At 48.4% G+C, this 20,959-nt stretch overlaps 1 protein-coding gene across 2 annotated transcripts in view; it reads left to right on the top strand.

The window, feature by feature from the left end:
* The window catches only part of LOC137524232 (sulfotransferase 1C1-like), a 110,629-nt gene extending 92,179 nt beyond the window's left edge, over positions 1–18,450 (top strand). For both annotated transcript variants that reach the window (XM_068243852.1, XM_068243850.1), the window contains 3 exons: positions 3,950–4,044; positions 9,302–9,482; positions 17,671–18,450. In XM_068243852.1, the coding sequence (XP_068099953.1) occupies positions 3,950–4,044; positions 9,302–9,482; positions 17,671–17,783 (389 nt within the window). In that variant the 3' untranslated portion in view covers positions 17,784–18,450. The remainder of the gene's footprint in view (positions 1–3,949; positions 4,045–9,301; positions 9,483–17,670) is intronic.
* The last annotated feature ends 2,509 nt before the right edge of the window (positions 18,451–20,959 follow it).

Here is a 20,959-nt window from a genome sequence, read left to right as displayed (position 1 = left end):
AGCAGAGACTCTTCTTCCTTCACCAGCTGAGAAAGTTCGTCATGACTCAAGTAATTCTAACCAACTTCTACTCCGCCACCATTGAGTCGATCCTCTGCTCTTCCATCCTGGTCTGGTATGCCGGTGCCACCGACAATGACAAGGACAAACTACAGAGGGTCATCAGGTCAGCGGAAAGGATCACTGGGAGCCCCCTCCCCTCACTTGCCCTACTACACAACTAAAGACTGAAATCCTGGGCACTGAGGATTGCCAATGATCCCTCACACCCAGGCCACCGTTACTTTAGCCTGCTGCCATTGGGCTGGAGGCTACAGGCCATTTCCACAAAGACCGCAAGACACAGAAACTTTCTTCCCCTCGGCGGTCAACCTCCTAAATTCTCTCCACATACTACCGACAAATCAAGCCCCAACGAGCCGCAGGGCCAGCTGCGCTACGGCTGATCAGCTGACCGTACCTACCAGCCTATAAGACTAACTGCCAGTCATCTCAGTGTCACACTGGGGACTGGGATGTATATTGTGTTGTAATGTTAACTTGATGCCTCTGCTGTCCCTGCTATCTATCTATAAAGCTTTTCTATCTATGCCATCCTCCTGAGCTATATGTATTGTGCCAAAAAGAATTCCAGGCATGACCCAGTCATGCTTGGCAAACTAAAATGATTCTGATTCTGATCTTCCAGGTCCGCAGAAAGCATCCAAACTGACTTCCTTACACATTGGACTATGGACTGCAGTCTCCATCTTGTATTTTCGTAAGTGGATATGTCTGTTCAGAAATCTTAAATCCAGTACAGGGCGCCAGTCGCCTGTCTTCTTTAAGACTAAAAACAAGGCGGAATATAGCCCCTACCTTCTCTTTGCTTCCGAAACTGGAACTATAGCTCTCTTTATTAATAGCGTGTGAATGTAATCTTCCAGTATTGTCCGCTTGTCTGCCACTGTTGGTATTCTTGTTGGGATGAATCTCAATTGTGGGTGATTGGATATAAACTTCCAACGATGACCCTGGGAAATAGTCTTCACAACCCAAGGGTTGGCAATATTCTCTGCCCGGATTTGCCTGAACTGCCTTAGTCTAGCCCCCACCCCACCGGACATATCTGAGCGCTCGAACTGTCAAAAAGACTTTTGCTGTTATGAAGCGGTCATAGAGGTATTCTTCTGCCTAGTTATACGTTGAAGATTACCCTGGGTATTTTGCCAGATCCTCTTGAACTATTTTCCAGGCCTGTAAGTTCTGGCCGACTTGAATCTCTGTTGCTGGCACCTGCCAGCTTGTTGGGAATTGGGACGTCTGTTTTTTCTCTCCTGTGGTATTAGACCTGATCTACCACCTGTTACCCTTTGTATGGCAGTGTCCATTTCTTTACCGAGAAGTGTTCTCCATCAAGCGATATCTTACACCAATCCTGGCATGAAGAAGGGTCAGCGACCCAAGCCTTAAGCGATAAAGCTCTTTTGGCGACTACTGAAGAATACATCGTCCTAGTGGAGCATCTTACAACATCTACAGCTGCCTCTCCGATATATAGTCAGCAGACAACTTCAGGTCGTCTAAGCCGGCTATGATTTCTTCTGTGTCGGCGTCAGCTCTAATAGCTTCTTCGATGTTTGTCGTCCACACTCGTAATGCTTTAGATACCGATGTAAAAGCGATCATCGGTCTAGCCGTGCCTCCAGTAGTAGTGTAAATCTTCTTAAGCTCAGTCTATTCTTCTGTCCATCACATCTCTGAACGTTACACCATCCTCTCTAGGTAAAGTAGTTGGCTTAGCTAATCTCATAACAGAAGCATCCACTATAGGCGGGTTATCTACCTGTTTCGCATCTTGATCCTGCATGGGATACAGCTTCGCCAGTCTATTATGCAGTGGAGGCTTCTTCTCAGTCTTTGCCCACTCTTCCTTAATCATTTCCACTATCTCATCCATCAGCGGAAAAGGTGTTAATTTCTTTTTAAGATGAGAGTAATATTGTTTGTGTTTTTTGGGTTTTTCTGCTGTATCCATTTCTTCTTCATTGTCCCATTCGATTGTCTGTCTAATAATGCACACGAATGGCTCCACCAGTGCAAAATCGAAGCCCACATTTAACTGTTCTGGATCTTCAATCATCGGAGTCTGAGTCTGATCAGTCGATGTGGTAGATAGAGGGGAGAGAAGCAATGTACTCCTTCGAGTCTTGAACTGCTTGTCTAAGTTTGATATATCCACTGGTGTCTGCTCCGGTTCTCTTGACATCTCATCAAAGTAGACTCTACATACTGTCTTCCCTGGTAGGACAGTATTGCCACAAGCCCAACACTTCTTGGGAGAACGTTCCCTTGATCTGGATTTACGTCTTGACCTTGATCCACGTCTCCTCCGTGATCTACTTCTTTCACGTCTATGACACGAAGAAGAGCTTCTTCTCCTAGACCGATACCTGGATCTTGACAATTTCTTGGTATGTTTTCTGGGGCTGTTTGTAGAAACAGAGTATTTCTTTTAGTCATGCACTCTAAGGGTAACGGGTAAGAACCTACCTTGTCCCACCCCTACCTCTCAACCCGACGCTGGTCTGTTTTAGGTGCACTGGGATCCGTAGGAGCAGCAGAATCTACTGAAAGAGATGAAAACCTATGAAAGAAATATAATAGAAGAGACAGACACAGAGCTAAAAGAATGTAAGATGTACACAACCTGTGCCTAAGTGGCAACACCCACCATTATCCCGAGTATCCAGAGGTTGGGGGTCCACACTGGAGGCAAACCACAGCGTCAGCGTGCTTCCACTCTCTGCAGCAAGCAAAGCCAGCAAAGGACCGCGCGGCATAGATTTAAGCAACTTTCCCTGCCCACCGCCACCCAGCCAGTGTGTCCTGGCCAATCCTTTGCATTAGACGCAAAGGAGTTGCGCAACAGTGGGAGGGCGGTAAGCGTAAGCCGGAAGTGGTGTAACGCACGCCAGAGCGGCCGCAAACAGCACAGGAGGTGGAGACGATAGCAGGCGGAAGGCCGGGAACTCCGTGAAACACACGCCAAAGTGGCCGCGTCCTGAAGAAAACAGGTGAGAAAGATCCCAGGCGCAGAAAAAAATATTTGTTTAAAAGATGTAGAGACGCAATGCATTAAACATTACATGTATACTAGGCAAGTGCAGAGGTCGTTTATACCTATACTGGTATACATGCAAAAAAAAAACCAAAAGACCAGCAGAAAACGGGGGTCCCCTTTCAGCTAATTTATAGCAATATGGGGCTTCACTAGTAGAGGCAACTAGTGGTTGGCCAGAAGATCCAGCCGGGTAGGGGTGAAAAAAAAAATATTAGTACCAAAAGGCATCTTTGGGTTTGAAAAATGGATCCACGGGGTGAAGTGGTTTTAAGGACAAAAGATGGAGGGGGAGAGGGGGGGGAGGCTGACAGCAAACCTTTATAACAACCGGATCCTATGGGGTAGAAGGGGTGGGACATCTACCTAGTGTGACGACATGGAAGCATAGGGAAATATAGTTTGGAAGTGATGTATGGGCAGCACGGTGGCGTAGTGGTTAGCGCTCTCGCCTTGCAGCGCTGGGTCCCTGGTTCGCATCCCAGGTCAACATCTGCAAGGAGTTTGTATGTTCTCCCCGTGTCTGCGTGGGTTTCCCCTGGGAACTCCGGTTTCCTCCCACATCCCAAAAACATACAGATAAGTTATTTGGCTTCCCCCTAAATTGGCCCTAGACTATAATACATACACTACACAATACATACATAGACATAGGACTATGGTAGGGACTAGATTGTGAGCTCCTCTAAGGGACAGTTAGTGACAAGACAATATATTCTCTGTACAGTGCTGCGTAAGATGTTGGCGCTATATAAATCCTAAATAATAATAATAATAATAAATAATAATGTATTTGGCCCATTGGTTATAGGTGGTAAGATTCCAATAAGATCCTCCTCCTTATTTCAGTGGCCTGGGGAAGCTGGTTTGATCACGTCATTGACTGGTGGAAGGCGAAGGAGGAACACCGAATCCTCTATGTATTCTATGAGGATATTATTGAGGTAAGGGTAAGAGGCTCACAATATTGTAAGCCAATTTCAGGTTTTACTTTTTTTTTTTTTTTTTTCCTTTTTTTTCTTTTTTAATTAGTTTCACACTAGGCCAGCACAGTGGCATAGTTGTTAGCACTTTTGCCTTGCAGCACTGGCCTGGGTTCCTGATTTGAATCCCAGCCAGGGCACTTTCTGCATAGAGATTGTATATTTTCCCCGTGTCCTCGTGGGTTTACAGATAAGTTAATTGTCTTTCCATAAATTGGCCCTAGACTACGATACATATACTACACGATACATACATAGACATATGATTGGCAGGGATTAGATTGTGAGTTTCTCAGAGGGACAGTTAAGTGAATAAATACTAGATAACACTTTTCCCTTAAAGAGAACCCGAGGTGGGATTTCATTATGTTAGTGGGGCACAGAGGCTGGTTGTGCACACTATCACCAGCCTCTGTTGCCCTATGGTGTGCCTCCAGGACCCCCCTGCGCTCCGCTATACCCCCTGCAGTGCTAGCGACCCAGCATGTCGCCAGCACAATGTTTACCTATGCCTGTCTGTTAGCGCCGCTCCCCCGCCTCCTCCGTATCGGCGCTACCCGCCCGCGTCACTTCCCTCCAATCAGCGGGAAGGAAGGGATGTGGGCGGGTTGCGCCGATACAGAGGAGGCGGGGGAGCGGCGCTAACAGACAGGCGGAGGTAAACCTTGTGCTGGCGACACGCTGTGTGTCGCTAGCACTGCGGGAGGTATAGCGGCGCGCAGGGGGGTCCTGGAGGCGCACCATGGGGCAACAGAGGCTGGTGATAGTGTGCACAACCAGCCTCTGTGCCCCACTAACATACTGAAATCCCACCTCGGGTTCTCTTTAATTTAACAATAATGTGCCTCCAACTTCAGTGGTCATGTGACGACTTCTTAGTATACCACCATCTGTAACTCTTGCCTGCACCAGCCTTGGAGCCTGCTGTCCAGACATTGCTCCCCAGTTCCAGGATTATTGGGCCCTCTACACTTGAAGGACATTGGGAGTCAGGCCATACCCCTCTCACACCACCATCATCGCCACATCCCACAGTGTCCTCAATACATCCCAGTGCCTCTGTATTGTGCTACAGCAATGCCCCCTTTTCTGAGAAGGATGGTCATATTCCCTCTCCATTATAGCAAATAGAAAGGGTTTCAGGGTGGCTTCCCTCTTGCCGTTTGTTAGAAGGCACTGTGGGAGCATGGGCAGCTGTAATGGAGCTGGGGCCCGCCTCCAGAGGACTGAGGTGGCCAATAAGAGGCTAATAATTCTGGCTTGGGTGCAAATTGTACACAGCTTGGAACTGGAGGAGTCCGCATCCATAGCAAGTGCCTTTGATTGCCCCAATACCAAACTTTATACAATATGCATGACACTAGGAATGAATTCTATCTCTTATAAAATGACCTTTTCTGTGGACCTTCACTGCCCTGATAAATTCATGAGGGAGGTTTTTGGACAGATGGGTGAGAGTGGGTTTAATTTTGGAGGTGGGCACCATGAAGGGATGACCAAGGGATGAAATGCAGGGATGCTCATCCGGATTCCGGATATCCGGGTAACCCGGATATCCGACCATTTTTATGCTATCCGCCCGGATCCGGATTCCAGATAGTTGGGCCCAAATCCGGATAGCTCTATGCGGATATTTGGCCGCATACCCGGATATCCGTTGATATCTGACCATTGAATACTGTAACTAAGGAGATGACGTTCTGGAGCCAATCAGAGGGCTCCCAGCAGAAGCCCTAGCAACCAATCACAGAAAAGAACCCTGGCCAGCACCACCTGACCTCATTGAGCCAATCGGAGGGCTCCCAGCCTAAACCCTGGCACCCAATCACAGAAAGCAGCTCTAGCCAGCCCCCATGCATAATGAGGGCTGCCATGATGAGACATATCGCCCCTTGCTTGCTGAATGCTCACTGAGAGACATGCTCCAGTGCTGGTGTGGCCTAGCAAGGGGGCTGTGTATACATTTATAAACCTACAGCTGTTCAGTGATTAACCCCTTCACTACTATCACTACTCTATTGTTAAATCGTTCATTAGCTTGATTGATGCACCACTTTGTGAATCAATCCCAATGTGGGCTGCACGACCACTGTCTAGAACCTAGGCTTGATGTTAATTGACAGCCTTTTTTTTTTTTTTTTTTTTTTTTTTTGTGTGATTTTTAAGTCCCCACATCATCAATTAGTGTTCCCCTTTTTAAAAATAAAGATGCTACATGCCTCATTTACCCTTGAAAACGTTTTAAAGCAATTTAAAGGCCACTTCCGGTTTTCCTATCCAGATATCCGAATAGGTTGGATACCCGCGGATAATGCGTCCGTGAACGCGGATATCTAAAAGGCCGGATTCGGATATGCGAATCTAGGGATCCGGATCCATTCGGATTTTAAAAAGCACTATCCGAGCATCCCTGATGAAACATCGAAAACCAAAAGGTGGGTCAGCGCAACACCAGGCCGCCTCCGAATGGCCTCCAATCAGAGGTGCGCTGAGCCCCCCCAGGAACTACAAACAGAAGCTCTGCATATACACCAAAAGCATGGCTGTTAAGTGGGAGCAGCTGACCAAAAACGAAATAAATTAGTACATAGCAAGGAAATGAACAGCGCTACTTTAAAACAGACAAGTGCCTTCCTGCAAAAGAGTGCAAGCCCCACTTGTGGGATATAATACACACCGAGCATACACATGACCTGTCTACCACTGGAGGATGTTGGTTTCCTGTAACAGCTTGCATGCAACCTATTAAGTACTCGTCCCTCCCACTGCGAAGAAGTCAATCCTCCATGGGAGGGGCCTAACACTAACTAAATCCTAACCTATGTATATGCATAGCCTGGGTGCGCTACCAAGTAAAATTGAAAAATCGAAAATTCGAAAATTGCGCAAAAGGTGGGTCAGCGCAACACCAGGCCGCCTCTGAATGGCCTCCAATCAGAGATGTGCTGAGCCCCCCCCCCCCCATCCCTGATGAAACGTTTCTGACCGTCTGCAGAAGCAGATTGAGGTCCTGAATTCAGATAGAGCAGTGAGAAACTCCTCTTTCGCGGGACACAACCCATTCACTAGTTTAATTATGGGTTGCTTTTGAAAGGAGATGGCCATGAATGGAAACTTATAGCCATTGTTGCCTCCAGTTTTAGGGTGCCCACTGAAGAAACAATCGCACTGTTTCAGCAATCGGCATCAGAAACACTTCCTATAGCTATATAATAATAAATATTATTATTAATGAAGAGCCAGTATATTCTGTGGTGCTGTACAAAGCAAGAAACAAACATGGGGTACAAAATCATACAGAAAGTGGATGGGGCGTTGTAGCACCCTAGAGCAAAGACTCACAGGAAACCAAAGTGGGAGCCCAATGGTGCAGTACGTTAGGACAAGAAAGTATGAATTGACGAAATCAAAATACTTGCAGAGGTGGGTTGCAAGGGGGCAACCAACCGCAGGAAGCAGGCGGAGACAATGAATCAGACTCCATGCTGGGTGGTCCAGCAGGCAGGGCCGGATTTACCATAAGGCACTGTAGGCACGTGCCTCCAGGCGCCTGATGATGGAAAGGAGGTTCACTCCCCTCACCTAGTGCCTCCTTCCCTATGCAGAGTTCCGAGCAGAGGGTAAATGAGGCACTCTCATCCAACTCTCGGCATTCCACTGATGAGATCTCCCTTCAGTCAGGGGCACCTCTAGCTACTTGATACAGAGGATAGATCTGGATACCTAAAAGTAAGGGGCACCTGTAGCTGCCTATGATGGGCTTGGGAACTAAGGGAGAAGTGACCTCTGGGCCAGCCAGCAAACTTGTGGTGCAGAGTGGTGGAGGTTTGTAGGTTCATGGAGGGTGAAATCTAAGGGGCCAGGACATCTGTGCCTACAGGCTCCTGTGATGAAAACCCAGGCTTGCCATCCAGACCTAGCTGCGATCGCTCTCCTTAAAGGAGAGCTCTCGCCGCAGCTCTCACCGCAGCCATTCGCCGCAGCTCGCTCCCGGTCCCCAGCAATTATGTCAGGTCAGCCTGCACTGCGCAGGCGCAAGTGCAGTACAGCCTGATATCATCGCCGGGGATCGGGAGCGAGCTGCGGCAAACGGCCCACGGGGAGAGCTGCGGCGAGGGACATGCTGGGAGCTTGGGGCTGGAGGAAGCCCCCAGTAAGTAGCACTTATTTTATTCATTTTTCCATGATGACTCCTTTAAGAAAAATGACAATAACCCAGTGTGGTGTTGACCATGGATATACTGTCTGTACCGTGCCCTGGTCCGTTTTTTTCATTTTTTATTTTTATTTTTTTACTTGATCAGGATCTGTACAATTTTTCAGAAGAGTGAATGGTGTGGGGATGGATTATCAATTTCTTAATTACTTGGCCTGAGCATTTCTGTTTAGGGCCCATTTCCACTATTGCGAATTCACATGCGGTTTTCGCATGGAAATTCGCATAGCAATACAAGTGAATGGGACTGTTTCCACTAGTCAGGATTCCTTTGCGTTATTCTATGCAGAAAAAATTTGAATGGCAGAGCCATCAGAATTCGCATACCGCTATGCGAATCGCATACAATGTATTTAATAGGAAATTCGCGTGAGGTTTGAGTATGCAAATTGTCATGCGAATTGTCATAGAAACAATGGAAAAGCACACCAGCATTGCAATGGTTAAATTCGCATACATCGTCATCCATGCGAATTTCGCATGGAAATTCGCATGACAATTCGCATACTCAAACCTCATGCGAATTTCACATCCTCATGCGAAATTCGCACCCGCATGCTAATTTTTACCGCAGCGATTTGCTCCGCACAAGTGGAAATGCAGCCTTAGAGTTCTTTAAATTTTTTTTACAATTGAGGTAAAATTGATCACACGTGTGAGGCCTGGAACCCACTACAAATCGCAAACCGCTAGTGCAAATGCTAGCATTTTAATCAGCGCGTTGTAAGCAATTTTGTTAGCGATTTTAAAAAGTGTAAGCTTTTTGCCAGCGATTGTGATAGTGATTTTAATTCTGATTGGTCCTTTCAATTTATTATAATTTTTTTTTCTTAGTTTGCAGTAATTTTAAAATCACAACCGAGCCAATCAAAATAATTGAAGTACATTTGATTGGCCCACATCCAAGCCCCATACGATTTACATCCACGCTTGAATCATTAGCCTTTCTTCGATTATCTTTAGTCATGGACAATACACTGAAGTTTCCTTGTTGTCATTTAGGATCCAAAGAGGGAAATCAGAAAGATCGCCAAGTTCATGGAGCAGGAAGTGTCCGATGAGGTCCTGGAGACCATCCACCACCACACATCTTTTGAGGTCATGAAAGATAATCCCATGGCCAACTTCACTACCTTACCTCCTGAAGTGTTTGACCAGTCCATCTCAAAGTTCATGCGGAAAGGTACCAAACCATGGGCTTCATATACGTTGTTACACCTTATTGACAAGGAATTGAGGATTTCTCACCTGATGCTAAAAGCAGCTCACCACGGAAAGTTACTGACAGCATCATTATGACCAAGCCTCCTTCTAGGCTTTTAGTGGAAACCCACAAGGGAAGAGTCTCCATATCTGTGGTTAAGGCAGATATGGGGACTTAAGGCAGAGATGGTTGGATGATTATCCATCAGGACTGGAAAGGTTGCTCAGTAGGGGTGTGTACACATACCCAACTGATGTCGCCCACTGGGGACCAGGAGCTGTGATCCCCTTGGGCGACATCGCTGGACTGGGTTGCACACGTTAGCTGTGTAGCTGACGATGCACTGTGCTGCTATTCCGGGGGGCAGATGACGATGGAAGGGCGATGAGCAGTGCATATGTGACATCACGGGCGGGGGAATTGCACAAACAATAGGATCATTGCGGGGGAACGGCGTCGCTGGGATTCAGATCTGCCCGGCAGATTGCGTGTGGATGGTCAGGTGCTGTGCACACGCCTGACTATCGGCAGGGCTGGATTTGTACTTTCCAGTAGTGTTGGGCGAACAGTGTTCGCCACTGTTCGGGTTCTGCAGAACATCACCCTGTTCGGGTGATGTTCGAGTTCGGCCGAACACCTGATGGTGTTCGGCCAAACCGTTCGGCCACATGGCCGAACTAAGAGCGCATGGTCGAACGTTCCCCGAACATTCAGCTAGCGCTGTGATTGGCCGAACTGTCACGTGGTTCGGGTAAATAAATACCCGAACCACGTCATATCTCCGCCATTTGTCTGTGGGTTTAGCTTTGGGTAGGCAGGCAGGGTAGTTCGCGCTCCAGCCACGCTAGCCAGGGTCCCCCCAGTCATTGTGTCGCTGCTGGGAATAGTAGTACACCGCTCGCTCAGCCACACTATATAGCATTCTGTTTACTGCCACTCTGTGTACCTCGCTCAGCCACACTATATAGCATTCTGTTTACTGCCACTCTGTGTCTGCTGGGAATAGTAGTACACCGCTCGCTCAGCCACACAATATAGCATTCTGTTTACTGCCACTCTGTGTACCTCGCTCAGCCACACTATATAGCATTCTGTTTACTGCCACTCTGTGTCTGCTGGGAATAGTAGTACACCGCTCGCTCAGCCACACTATATAGCATTCTGTTTACTGCCACTCTGTGTACCTCGCTCAGCCACACTATATAGCATTCTGTTTACTGCCACTCTGTGTCTGCTGGGAATAGTAGTACACCGCTCGCTCAGCCACACTATATAGCATTCTGTTTACTGCCACTCTGTGTACCTCGCTCAGCCACACTATATAGCATTCTGTTTACTGCCACTCTGTGTTTGCTGGGAATAGTAGTACACCGCTCGCTCAGCCACACTATATAGCATTCTGTTTACTGCCACTCTGTGTACCTCGCTCAGCCACACTATATAGCATTCTGTTTACTGCCACTCTGTGTCTGCTGGGAATAGTAGTACACCGCTCGCTCAGCCACACTATATAGCATTCTGTTTACTGCCACTCTGTGTCTGCTGGGAACAGTAGAACACCGCTCGCTCAGCCACACTATATAGCATTGTGTTTACTGCCACTCTGTGTACACCGCTCACCCAGCACACTATATAGCATTGTGTTTACTGCCACTCTGTGTCTGCTGGGAACAGTAGTACACCGCTCGCTCAGCCACACTATATAGCATTGTATTTACTGCCACTCTGTGTTCACCGCTCACCCAGTACACTATATAGCATTGTGTTTACTGCCACTCTGTGTCTGCTGGGAACAGTAGTACACCGCTCGCTCAGCCACACTATATAGCATTGTGTTTACTGCCACTCTATGTCTGCTGGGAACAGTAGTACACCGCTCACCCGCCACTGTATAGCACTGTGCTCTGTGTCGCTGCTGGGAATAGTGGTACACCGCTCACCCACCACTGTATAGCATTGTGCTCTGTGTCGCTGCTGGGAATAGTGGTACACCGCTCACCCACCACTGTATAGCATTTCTGTACTGCCACTGTACTGCTGCCAGTCAGCGTGTACTTTAAGGATAAGTGAAATGAGGAAGAAATCCGGTGAAAGAGGGAGGGGCAAGGGAAGAGGTGTTTCCCCTGACGTTTCACGTACAGGCCACAGGGGAGCACCCAAGAAAACCCACTTAATACCGCCCATGTTGTCCAGGACAACAACCCTCACAAATCCAAAAGAACAGGACCAGATAATTACTTGGATGACCTCTCAAGCGTCCAGCAGTGGGTTAAGCAGCACCAGCACATCACGCACGAGGTCCGAGTCCTCAGCCAGTTACAAGGAGCCAGTGGGCACAAAGCTGACACAACCGGCAGCGACACCACGCACACAACTGCCAGATAACCAGTCCGATGAATTACCTCAGGACACAATGGGGTATTCGCAGGAGCTATTCCCAGCCCAATAAACTTCCACCTTTCAAAGGTCAATAGAGGAACAGCCAGAAATGTTGTGCCCGGATTCACAACCATTAACTGTGGGAAATGCACCGCGCACTGAAATGCAAGGCGAGTCCGAGGACTTTGAAACCCAAATCCCAGAGCAAGTTGGGCAGGAGGGGTTGCAATTGCAGGAGGTTGGCCGACAAGATCTGGAAGACGACGTTGGAGTGAGCTGCGCAGAGGTTGTTCTGGGGAGCTCTACTCCACGGCAGCGGCCCCCCACAATGACATATGACGAGTTTGAGGAGATGGAAGAGGAGGGTATGGACAATGTGGACATAGACCCAGATTTTGTTTGTGAACGAGAACATCGCCGTCATAGCAGCAGCACAGATGAGTCTGTTGAAGAACCCACTGCTGCACGAGTTCGCCTTGTGCCACAAGGTAGGCGGCGCGCAATTTCAGGCACCACAAGCGTGGAAGTTCAAGTGAGAGGCAAAAGAGGCGCAAACAGAAATCGCCAGCAAGGCAGGTGCTCCAAAGTCTGGGCTTTCTTTGAAGACTGCACTGAGGATGGTACTATGGCGATTTGAAAGGTGTGCAAGACCCACCTGAGCAGGGGGAAAAGTATTAACAACCTCTCCACCACCAGCATGACCCGCCACATGCTATCCAAACATCCCACTCTGTGGGCAAACGCGGCAGGACAGGGTACCAGCAACACTGCCTCCCTTGGGGTCACCAGACTCACCACCAGACCCGCCTCAGCAGCAGCAGTAGCCCAGCCATTGCGTGGTTCACAACATTCACAAACCTCAGACGCTGACACTGTCACTTTCCGGAGTAGTGCTCTTGAGGTCTCCCAGTGTTCATCAAACACAACAACCAACAGCCCTTCAGTGTGCAGCCCTACGATTCAGTTGTCTGTCTCGGAGATGTTTGATCGCAAGAGGAAATTGCCAGCAAATAACCCCCGGGCCGTGGCCGTAACAGCCAGCATAGCCAAGCTTCTGGCCTGCGAAATGCTGCCATATCGAGTGGTGGAGACAAACAGCTTCAAGGGCACGATGTCAGTGGCCATCCCACGTTACGTGGTTCCCAGCCGCTACCACTTTGCGCGCTCTGCAGTGCCTGAGTTGCATGAGCACGTGGTCAGCAAAATAACCCGAAGCTTGAAGAATGCCGTTGCCTGCAAGGTTCACCTCACCACTGACACCTGGACGAGTGCGTTCGGCCAGGGTCGATACATCTCCCTTACCGCGCACTGGGTGAACCTTGTGGAGCCTGGCAGCGATTCCTCACCTGCTACGGCGCGGGTGTTGCCCACGCCGCAAACAGCTGCACCGCCGTCCCTCCCACTGGATAACAACAGCAGCACCTACCTCTCTGACTCCTTCTCCTCCAACGCATCTCAAAGCTGTACCTCATCCGGAAACGCTAACCCAGCACCAGCAGCAGTAGGATCGTGGAAGCAGTGCAGCACAGCTGTTGGCATGCGTCAGCAAGCATTGCTGAAGCTGATCTGCCTTGGGGATAAGCAGCACACGGGAGGAAATTTGGAGGGGAATAAAGGAACAGACGGATTTGTGGCTGGCACCGCTGGACCTGAAACCGGGCATGGTTGTGTGTGATAATGGGAGTAATCTCATTCGCGCTTTAAGGTTGGCTAAGCTGACACACATCCCTTGCCTGGCGCACGTGATGAACCTAGTAGTTCAGCGGTTCCTGAGGACATACCCAGGCGTGGCCGATCTTCTTTTGAAGGTGCGACGAGTGGCCAAACATTGTAGAAATTACAGTACTGCTTTGGGGGCACTCGCCAAGATGCAGGAGCGTTTCAATCTCCCCCACCATCGCTTGCTGTGTGATGTCCCTACACGCTGGAATTCTACGCTGCACATGCTAGCCCGCTTTTGCGAGCAGAAGAGTGCAGTGGTCCAGTACATGACGGCGCAGTACCGAGGTGCATCCGGACAGCTGCCAAGCTTCTGTGGATCCGATTGGGCCAACATGTTGGACCTCTGCCAAGTCCTCCAAAATTTTGAGCAGTCCACGTTGCTTGTGAGCAGTGACAACTCTTCAGTCAGCATTACCATACCACTGCTGTGTTTACTGAAGAGGTCAATGTTGAAAATCAAGGAAACAGCTGTCATGATGCAACTGGGGGAATCTGAAGGAGAAAACGATCAGCGTGATGGTACCAACATCAGGCCATCCGCCTCAGGAAACGCTGGCCCCAGCAGCTATGACGAAGAAGAGGAGGAGGAACAGCTGGAGTTGGAGCAGGAATTTCCTGCCACCACTGACGAGGGCCAGAGCGGTGCACGTTGGACTTCCACAATTCAGCACGAATGGTCAGCAGAAGCAGACCAGGAAGAAGGTGACGAATATGATGCATCACAACAACTATCACAACGCTCACAAGAGGATGATGAGGATTCTGGCAGGACTCTGGAACACATGGCTCAATTCATGCTAGACTGCATTGAACGCAACCCACGCATTGTGCGCATTCTGGACAACACCAATTACTGGGTTTATACACTTCTGGATCCACGGTACAAACACAATGTTCCAAAACTGCTTGAAGAAAGAGTCAGACAGGTCAAAATGGAAGAATACCAGCAGGCCCTTGTGGAGACTTTAGAGAGGAGATTGACATCCTCCCCCTCCTCTAGCCAGTTGTACGCCGACAGACTGACTTCCGCAAACCCAGGATGACCAGGAGGGCAGCAAACAACACAAGCCGCAGCTAGTGCCCAAAAGGGAATGGTATCGGCAGTGTCCTTGGAGTGGGAAAAATTTCTGACACCCATGCAGCAGCAGCCCACAGAACAGCAAGCGTGCAGATCCACCTCCAACACCGATCGCCTGGAGAAGATGGTCAAGGACTACATGTCAGATGGCGTAGCTGTGTTGAACAATCCATCTGCACCCTTCAACTATTGGGTATCGAAGCTAGACACCTGGCACGAACTGGCAATGTACGCAATAGAGGTGCTGGCTTGCCCGGCAGCCAGCGTTATGTCGGAACGCTGTTCCAGTGCTGCCGGAGGCATCGTCACAGATCGGCGTATCCGCCTCTCCACAGAAAATGCAGACCGTCTGACTCAAATTAAAATGAATCAATCCTGGATTGGAAACGACTATGCAACACTCCCGGACCCCAACCAAGTAACATGAACAATGACCATCTGTGATGGGTTAGCGTTGTCGGTCCCTGTTTATTGAACCTCTCATCTTTATTACATTTATGACTGCATGCCGGCAAAAAGCATTGCTATATCCGCACGCTTTTTGTCCTCATGCAAGGCCTGGGTTGTTGTGTCTCAAAGCGTGGCCTTCTCCTCCTGCGCCTCCTCCTGTTCCATCACGTCTGCTGCTGCTGGGTTAGCGTTGCCGCCCGGTCCCTGTTTATTGAACCTCTTATCTATAACATTTATGACTGCATGGCGGTTCAAAGCATGCTATCCGCACGCTTCTTGTCCTCCTGCAAGGCCTGGGTTGTTGTGTCTCAAAGCGTGGCCTTCTCCTCCTGCGCCTCCTCCTGTTCCATCACGTGTGCTGCTGCTGCTGCTGGGTTAGCGTTGCCGGTCCCTGTTTATGGAACCTCTCATCTTTATTACATTTATGACTGCATGGCGGTAAAAAGCATGCTATCCGCACGCTTCTTGTCCTCCTGCAAGGCCTTGGTTGTTGTGTCTCAAAGCGTGGCCTTCTCCTCCTGCGCCTCCTCCTGTTCCATCACGTCTGCTGCTGCTGGGTTAGCGTTGCCGGTCCCTGTTTATGGAACCTCTCATCTTTATTACATTTATGACTGCATGGCGGTACAAAGCATGCTATCCGCACGCTTCTTGTCCTCATGCAAGGCCTGGGTTGTTGTCTCAAAAAGCGTGGCCTTCTCCTCCTGCGCCTCCTCCTGTTCCATCACGTGTGCTGCTGCTGGTGCTGGGTTAGCGTTACCGGTCCCTTTTCCTGGAACCTCTTCTCTGTATTACATTTATGACTGCATGGCGACAAAAAGCATGTTACCTGTGCAAAGAAACATGACATTTTCCACATTTAAAAGACAGTTTTTCCTTTGAAACTTTACAATCAATTTTCTCAAAAACTATAAGCTCTTTTTCAAATATTTTTTTTCCTCTTGTACCCACTCCCAAGGTTCACATACCCTGCAAATTTGGGGTATGTAGCATGTAAGGAAGCTTTACAAAGCACGAAAGTTCGGGTCCCCATTGACTTCCATTATGTTCGGAGTTCGGCGCGAACACCCGAACATTGCGGCGATGTTCGGCGAACGTTCGCGAACCCGAACATCTAGGTGTTCGCCCAACACTACTTTCCAGCGCCCAAGGCCCACTGTCAACATTTGCCTCCCCACCCCCTCCTTACAGCTGAGATCAAAGAAGCAGTGCATGCTCTCTGCACTCGCGCTCCCTGTAATCCCTCCTGCCCTGATATGCACAGCAGCCCATAGTGTTCTGGGCATGCATACTTTAGAAATGACGCTCATGTATGAGCAGCACTTGTCAAGGATAGATAAGGTCAGTAAGGGATGATTTATTTTGACATGTGACCTCTTATCTTCCAAGTCTGCAGCCCTTCTGCTTTTACCGCCCAAGTCTTTGTGGCATTCTCAGAAATCCGGCCCTGATTGTCGGCTGAGGTGGTCGATGTCGGGTTATTGTTAAAGGGGCACTACAGCAAGAAACTGTAACATTTAAAATATGTGCAAACACATACAAATAAGAAGTACATTTTTTTTCTCCGATGTTGCTGTCACTTACAGTAGGTTGTAGAAATATGACAGAAGTGACAGGTTTTGGACTAGTCTCAGGGATAAATTTATTTCCAAAAGCACTTAGTGAATGGCAGTTGCTCTGTCCAACTGCCAAAAGACTGTGTAGGAAGCAGGGAGGCTGGCCATCATCATTGTTTAAATCCGTTTGAGGGAATATCTTTATAAAGAATAAAAGCCTTGCTGAGAATCCCCATGAAGAGATGGTCTAATCCAAAACCTGTCACTTCTGTCAGATTTATACTACCTACTGTAAGTGACTGCAACATAGGAGAAAATTAATTTATGGCTCATTTTACTCTGGACAAAAGTACTTGTTTGTTTGCACATATTTTAAATTTTAAAATTTTTCGCCATAGTGCCCCTTTAAAGGGTACCAGAGATGTATCCTAGCAAAAAAATAAGAAGTTATCCATACCTGGGGCTTCCTCCAGCCCCATACGCGCTGAGCGATCCCACGCCGCCATCCACCGCTGCTCGCATCTAGGAGAATGGGCTGACGTCATCGGAGCCGGGCTACGCAGGAGAAGTGCGCCCTCTACGTATCTCTCCATACACTCCTGCAGAGATACGCAAAGAGCGCACCTCTGCTACGCTTAGACTGGCTCAGACTGACGGAAAAGCGCGGAGCCGGTTCTCATAGCTGCGGGCAGCGCTGGATGGCGGCGTGGGATCGATCAGCCCGTATGGGGCTGGAGGAAGCCCCAGGTATGTATAACTTCTTTATTATTTCAGCTCTGGTTCCCTTTAAGTCAGGCGTGTGTACGAGGCTTGAGAGTAATATGTCTCGTAAAACACAAGGAGGGACAACTGAACCTATTCAGTGGAAGACACCTCCTCCTTTTTATCTCTACAGTATATTAAATGAGTCATGTCTAGGTCAGATTCCTTGAACAGAAATTGTTTACAGATTATTGCATAACGATGGACAATTGCTTTGTTTCAGGGAAAGTCGGGGACTGGAAGAACCACTTTTTGGTGTCCCAGAACATTGTGTTTGATGAAGAATACAGGAAGAGGATGGAGGGGAGCGGCCTGACCTTCCGAGAAGAGCTGTGAGCGGCACAATTCTATGCGGGGTTCCTCAGTGTTTACCTACCAACCAAGCTTCTGCATTTAAACTACCTACATCTAACCTGTATGATATAAAGATATGTTATTGAAGATTCTTTTCTTTGAGGAAGTTCTAATCAGTATGGTGGCCAATGCTTCAGCCCCGCACCTCTCGGGCCCCGGGTTCAAGTCCCACCATGGACACTACTGCATGCATGGAGTCCACATGTCGTCCATGTGTTCTTCGGTTTCCTCCCAGTACTCTGGTTTTCTCCTACATCTTAAAGTAGACCTGAATTCTTGCACAGGGCAGAAGGAAAACCTGTAGAAATACACCCTGTTCGTATTTTGAAAGTTTAGCCTAATTCCTTCTTATCTGTAATTTATCACCACTGTCATTTTATCTCTCATCTGTGTCAGCTGGTTGCCGCAGCAGAGAAGCTAATATTAAAACACAAGATGTTAACCCTATGTACGTTTCCATGAAAGCAGGAAGTAGACACACAGCAGATTTATTGCCCTGATTTATTGCCCTTATAGCCCTGTTTTTCTTAAGTTTATTATGCTGTTTAGAGCAGAGAGGACGTTCTGAGTTCAGGTCCACTTGAAACACATAATGGCTGGCCAATTAGCATAAAAGCTAACTCTTATATGTAAGAATTATATACGTACTGTACTGGAAATAAATATAATAATAATTGTTTACATTCTTGCTAGTGTGTGTGTGTTAAAAGATAACTGTATGTCCAAACATCAGTGCAGTTATCTATCTGCCTTTAAGGCATACATGTCCCATCTGGACCACAGTGCCATTACATTTGGCCCGCAGGTGGTTTCTCCAGTTTGCATTATATTCGGACTGCGAGCAGCTGAGCGTTAAGCCTATATGGCTAAGCATTAAAACTGTGAAGCCACATGGTGAAGGGAAAAGGGTCACTAGACACCTGGGAACTGTATAGGGGATAGAGGGGAGTACTAGACACCAGGGAAATGTATGGGAGAGGGAGGGGCCACTAGATGGCACTTTATAGGGTAGGGAGGGGGCCACTGGACACCAAGGAACTGTATAGGGAAGCGATGAGGCCACTAAAATAGAGGTTGTCCCATGACTTGGTCCCAGTTTTCAATTTCGGACCACTCTATATTTGCGTTTGACACCCCTGCTCCAAGGAGTCCTTTTTAAAGATGAGTACCATCACTCACCCCTCTCTTCTATTATCCAGAATGAGAGGAGTAAGCCAGTGTCCTAGCCTGGTAATCACCAGCTGTTCTGCCTGGACACTGACCTCATAGTAGTAGGCATAAGCGGAGCTCTTCCACCAATATGCAGTACAATATGCCTGGTGGTCAGTCCCAACAACACTCAGGACCAGTCAGTAGAGTTCAAGGATGAAGACCGGCACCATCGATTTAAATAAGCTCTTTTATTCTTTAGAAGGCTTACAGCATAAATGTGACGTTTTGGAGCAGCGCTCCTTTTATCAAGCTCACCACTTCCTCCCAGTGTTCATGATTTTCAAAAAGAACTTACATTTTTGACTTGTCAGACCACAAGACAGTTGTCCTGGAGAGGCGTAGAACACACGTGAGATAGTTGTTGTTCCTGTACTGCACCGTGTTCAATATAGGAAGTGCCTGAGTCTGTCTCTTCTTCTACTGAATCACAATTTTCTACTTTGCCTTAGTCCATAGTAAGTGAATGTCCACAGGAGGGGAGGAGTCGCGCTAACATTGTAACTCGTGGTACTTACTGGTGGAAGCCAGGGTAATATTGCGAGTGAGAGAAGGGAGAGAGTTGCTGCAGAGATTAGGGAAAGGTTAGTTAGGCTTGTTAGCTTGTTCCTTGCTGATGCTTAGTGCTAAAAAGCACCCTAAAACAGCTCTTTTGAGAGTTAATGTTCTTGTGATACCTTTTTTTTTTTTTTTTCTTTTGTGGCCCACTGACACTTGCATATACAGCCCTGTCAGTCTCAGCTGGCCCTTGCTAATTGCTATACTGTGCTAGGCCCAGCACATTCAGTGCCTACCTTTTCACTGCACCTGTGTGTGACAGCTGCACATTTGTAATACCAGTCTGTGCATACCTGTTCATGTTCACGGCACCTGCGTGACAGCAGCACGCAGTGTTATATACCAGTCACTGCATAACTGTTCACTGCACCTGTGTGTGTGTGAGACAGCTGCACATTGTATTGATACCAGTCACTGCACCTGGGTGACAGCACGCAGTGTTATATACCAGTCCCTGCATACCTGTTCACAGTATCTGTGTGTGTGACAGCTGCACATTGTATTGATACCAGTCACTGCATACCTGTTTACTGTACCTGTGTGACTGCACATTGTATTAGTCAAGTCAGTGCATACCTTTCACTTCATCCCCCCAATATGGACAAAACAGGCAGAGGCAGGCCACCCAGGTCTGTTCGAGGTCATGCTGTCGTGATTTCGTGCCGCCCTGCACCAAAGTACAGTGTTCAGAAGGTACGTGCCCTCAACCCCCAAGATTGTCAGGAAGTAGTTGACTATTTAACACAGAACACCTCAGCTTCCGCATGGAACCGTGACATAGCTTCCTCCTGCACTGATTCTGGCACCCCACTTAATACTCAGTCGGCCACCACCACCAAAGTGCCATCATCCCAGGGCTCAGTGGTGTGGACATTTTTTTGAGTGTCTGCCTCAGATGTGAGCAATGCCATCTGTACTCTGCCACCGAAAATTGAGCCGTGGAAAGACCAGTGGGTGCTGTGAGCTACAGGATACATGCAGATATCCTGGTGTCTAAACTTGTGCCTGTCCCCAGACACTGCACCGGCCCTGGTCTGAGGGGGGATTCTGGGCAGCTTTAATCCCCCCCCCCCCCCCCCCCCTGCATTTGCCTATTTCAGGCATGCCCAAACACAGTATCTCTGGCTGCATGCAGTCCGTGTGACTGCCTGCCCTAAGACTAAGTCGGTCCCCAGTCCCCACACAGCATCTCTGCCTGCAGGCCGCTTGACTGCCTTCTCTGCCACTCCAGGTGTATTCCTGAATTTTTAAGGCCGCTGCTAGCAGCGGCCGCTAACAAGAAGAATAATTTTTCTGGTGCATGTACATGCCTGCCTAATTTTTCTGGCTGCACTGCGGCTGCAACAATAAAACAAAAGGCATGTACATGTGCCCATTCCCCTTCGTGATCA

The sequence above is a fragment of the Hyperolius riggenbachi genome, chromosome 7, assembly GCF_040937935.1.
Source record: "Hyperolius riggenbachi isolate aHypRig1 chromosome 7, aHypRig1.pri, whole genome shotgun sequence".
NCBI lineage: Eukaryota > Metazoa > Chordata > Amphibia > Anura > Hyperoliidae > Hyperolius > Hyperolius riggenbachi.
Note: the sequence above shows the minus strand (reverse complement) of the source record. Positions and strands in the feature narration are given on the sequence as shown.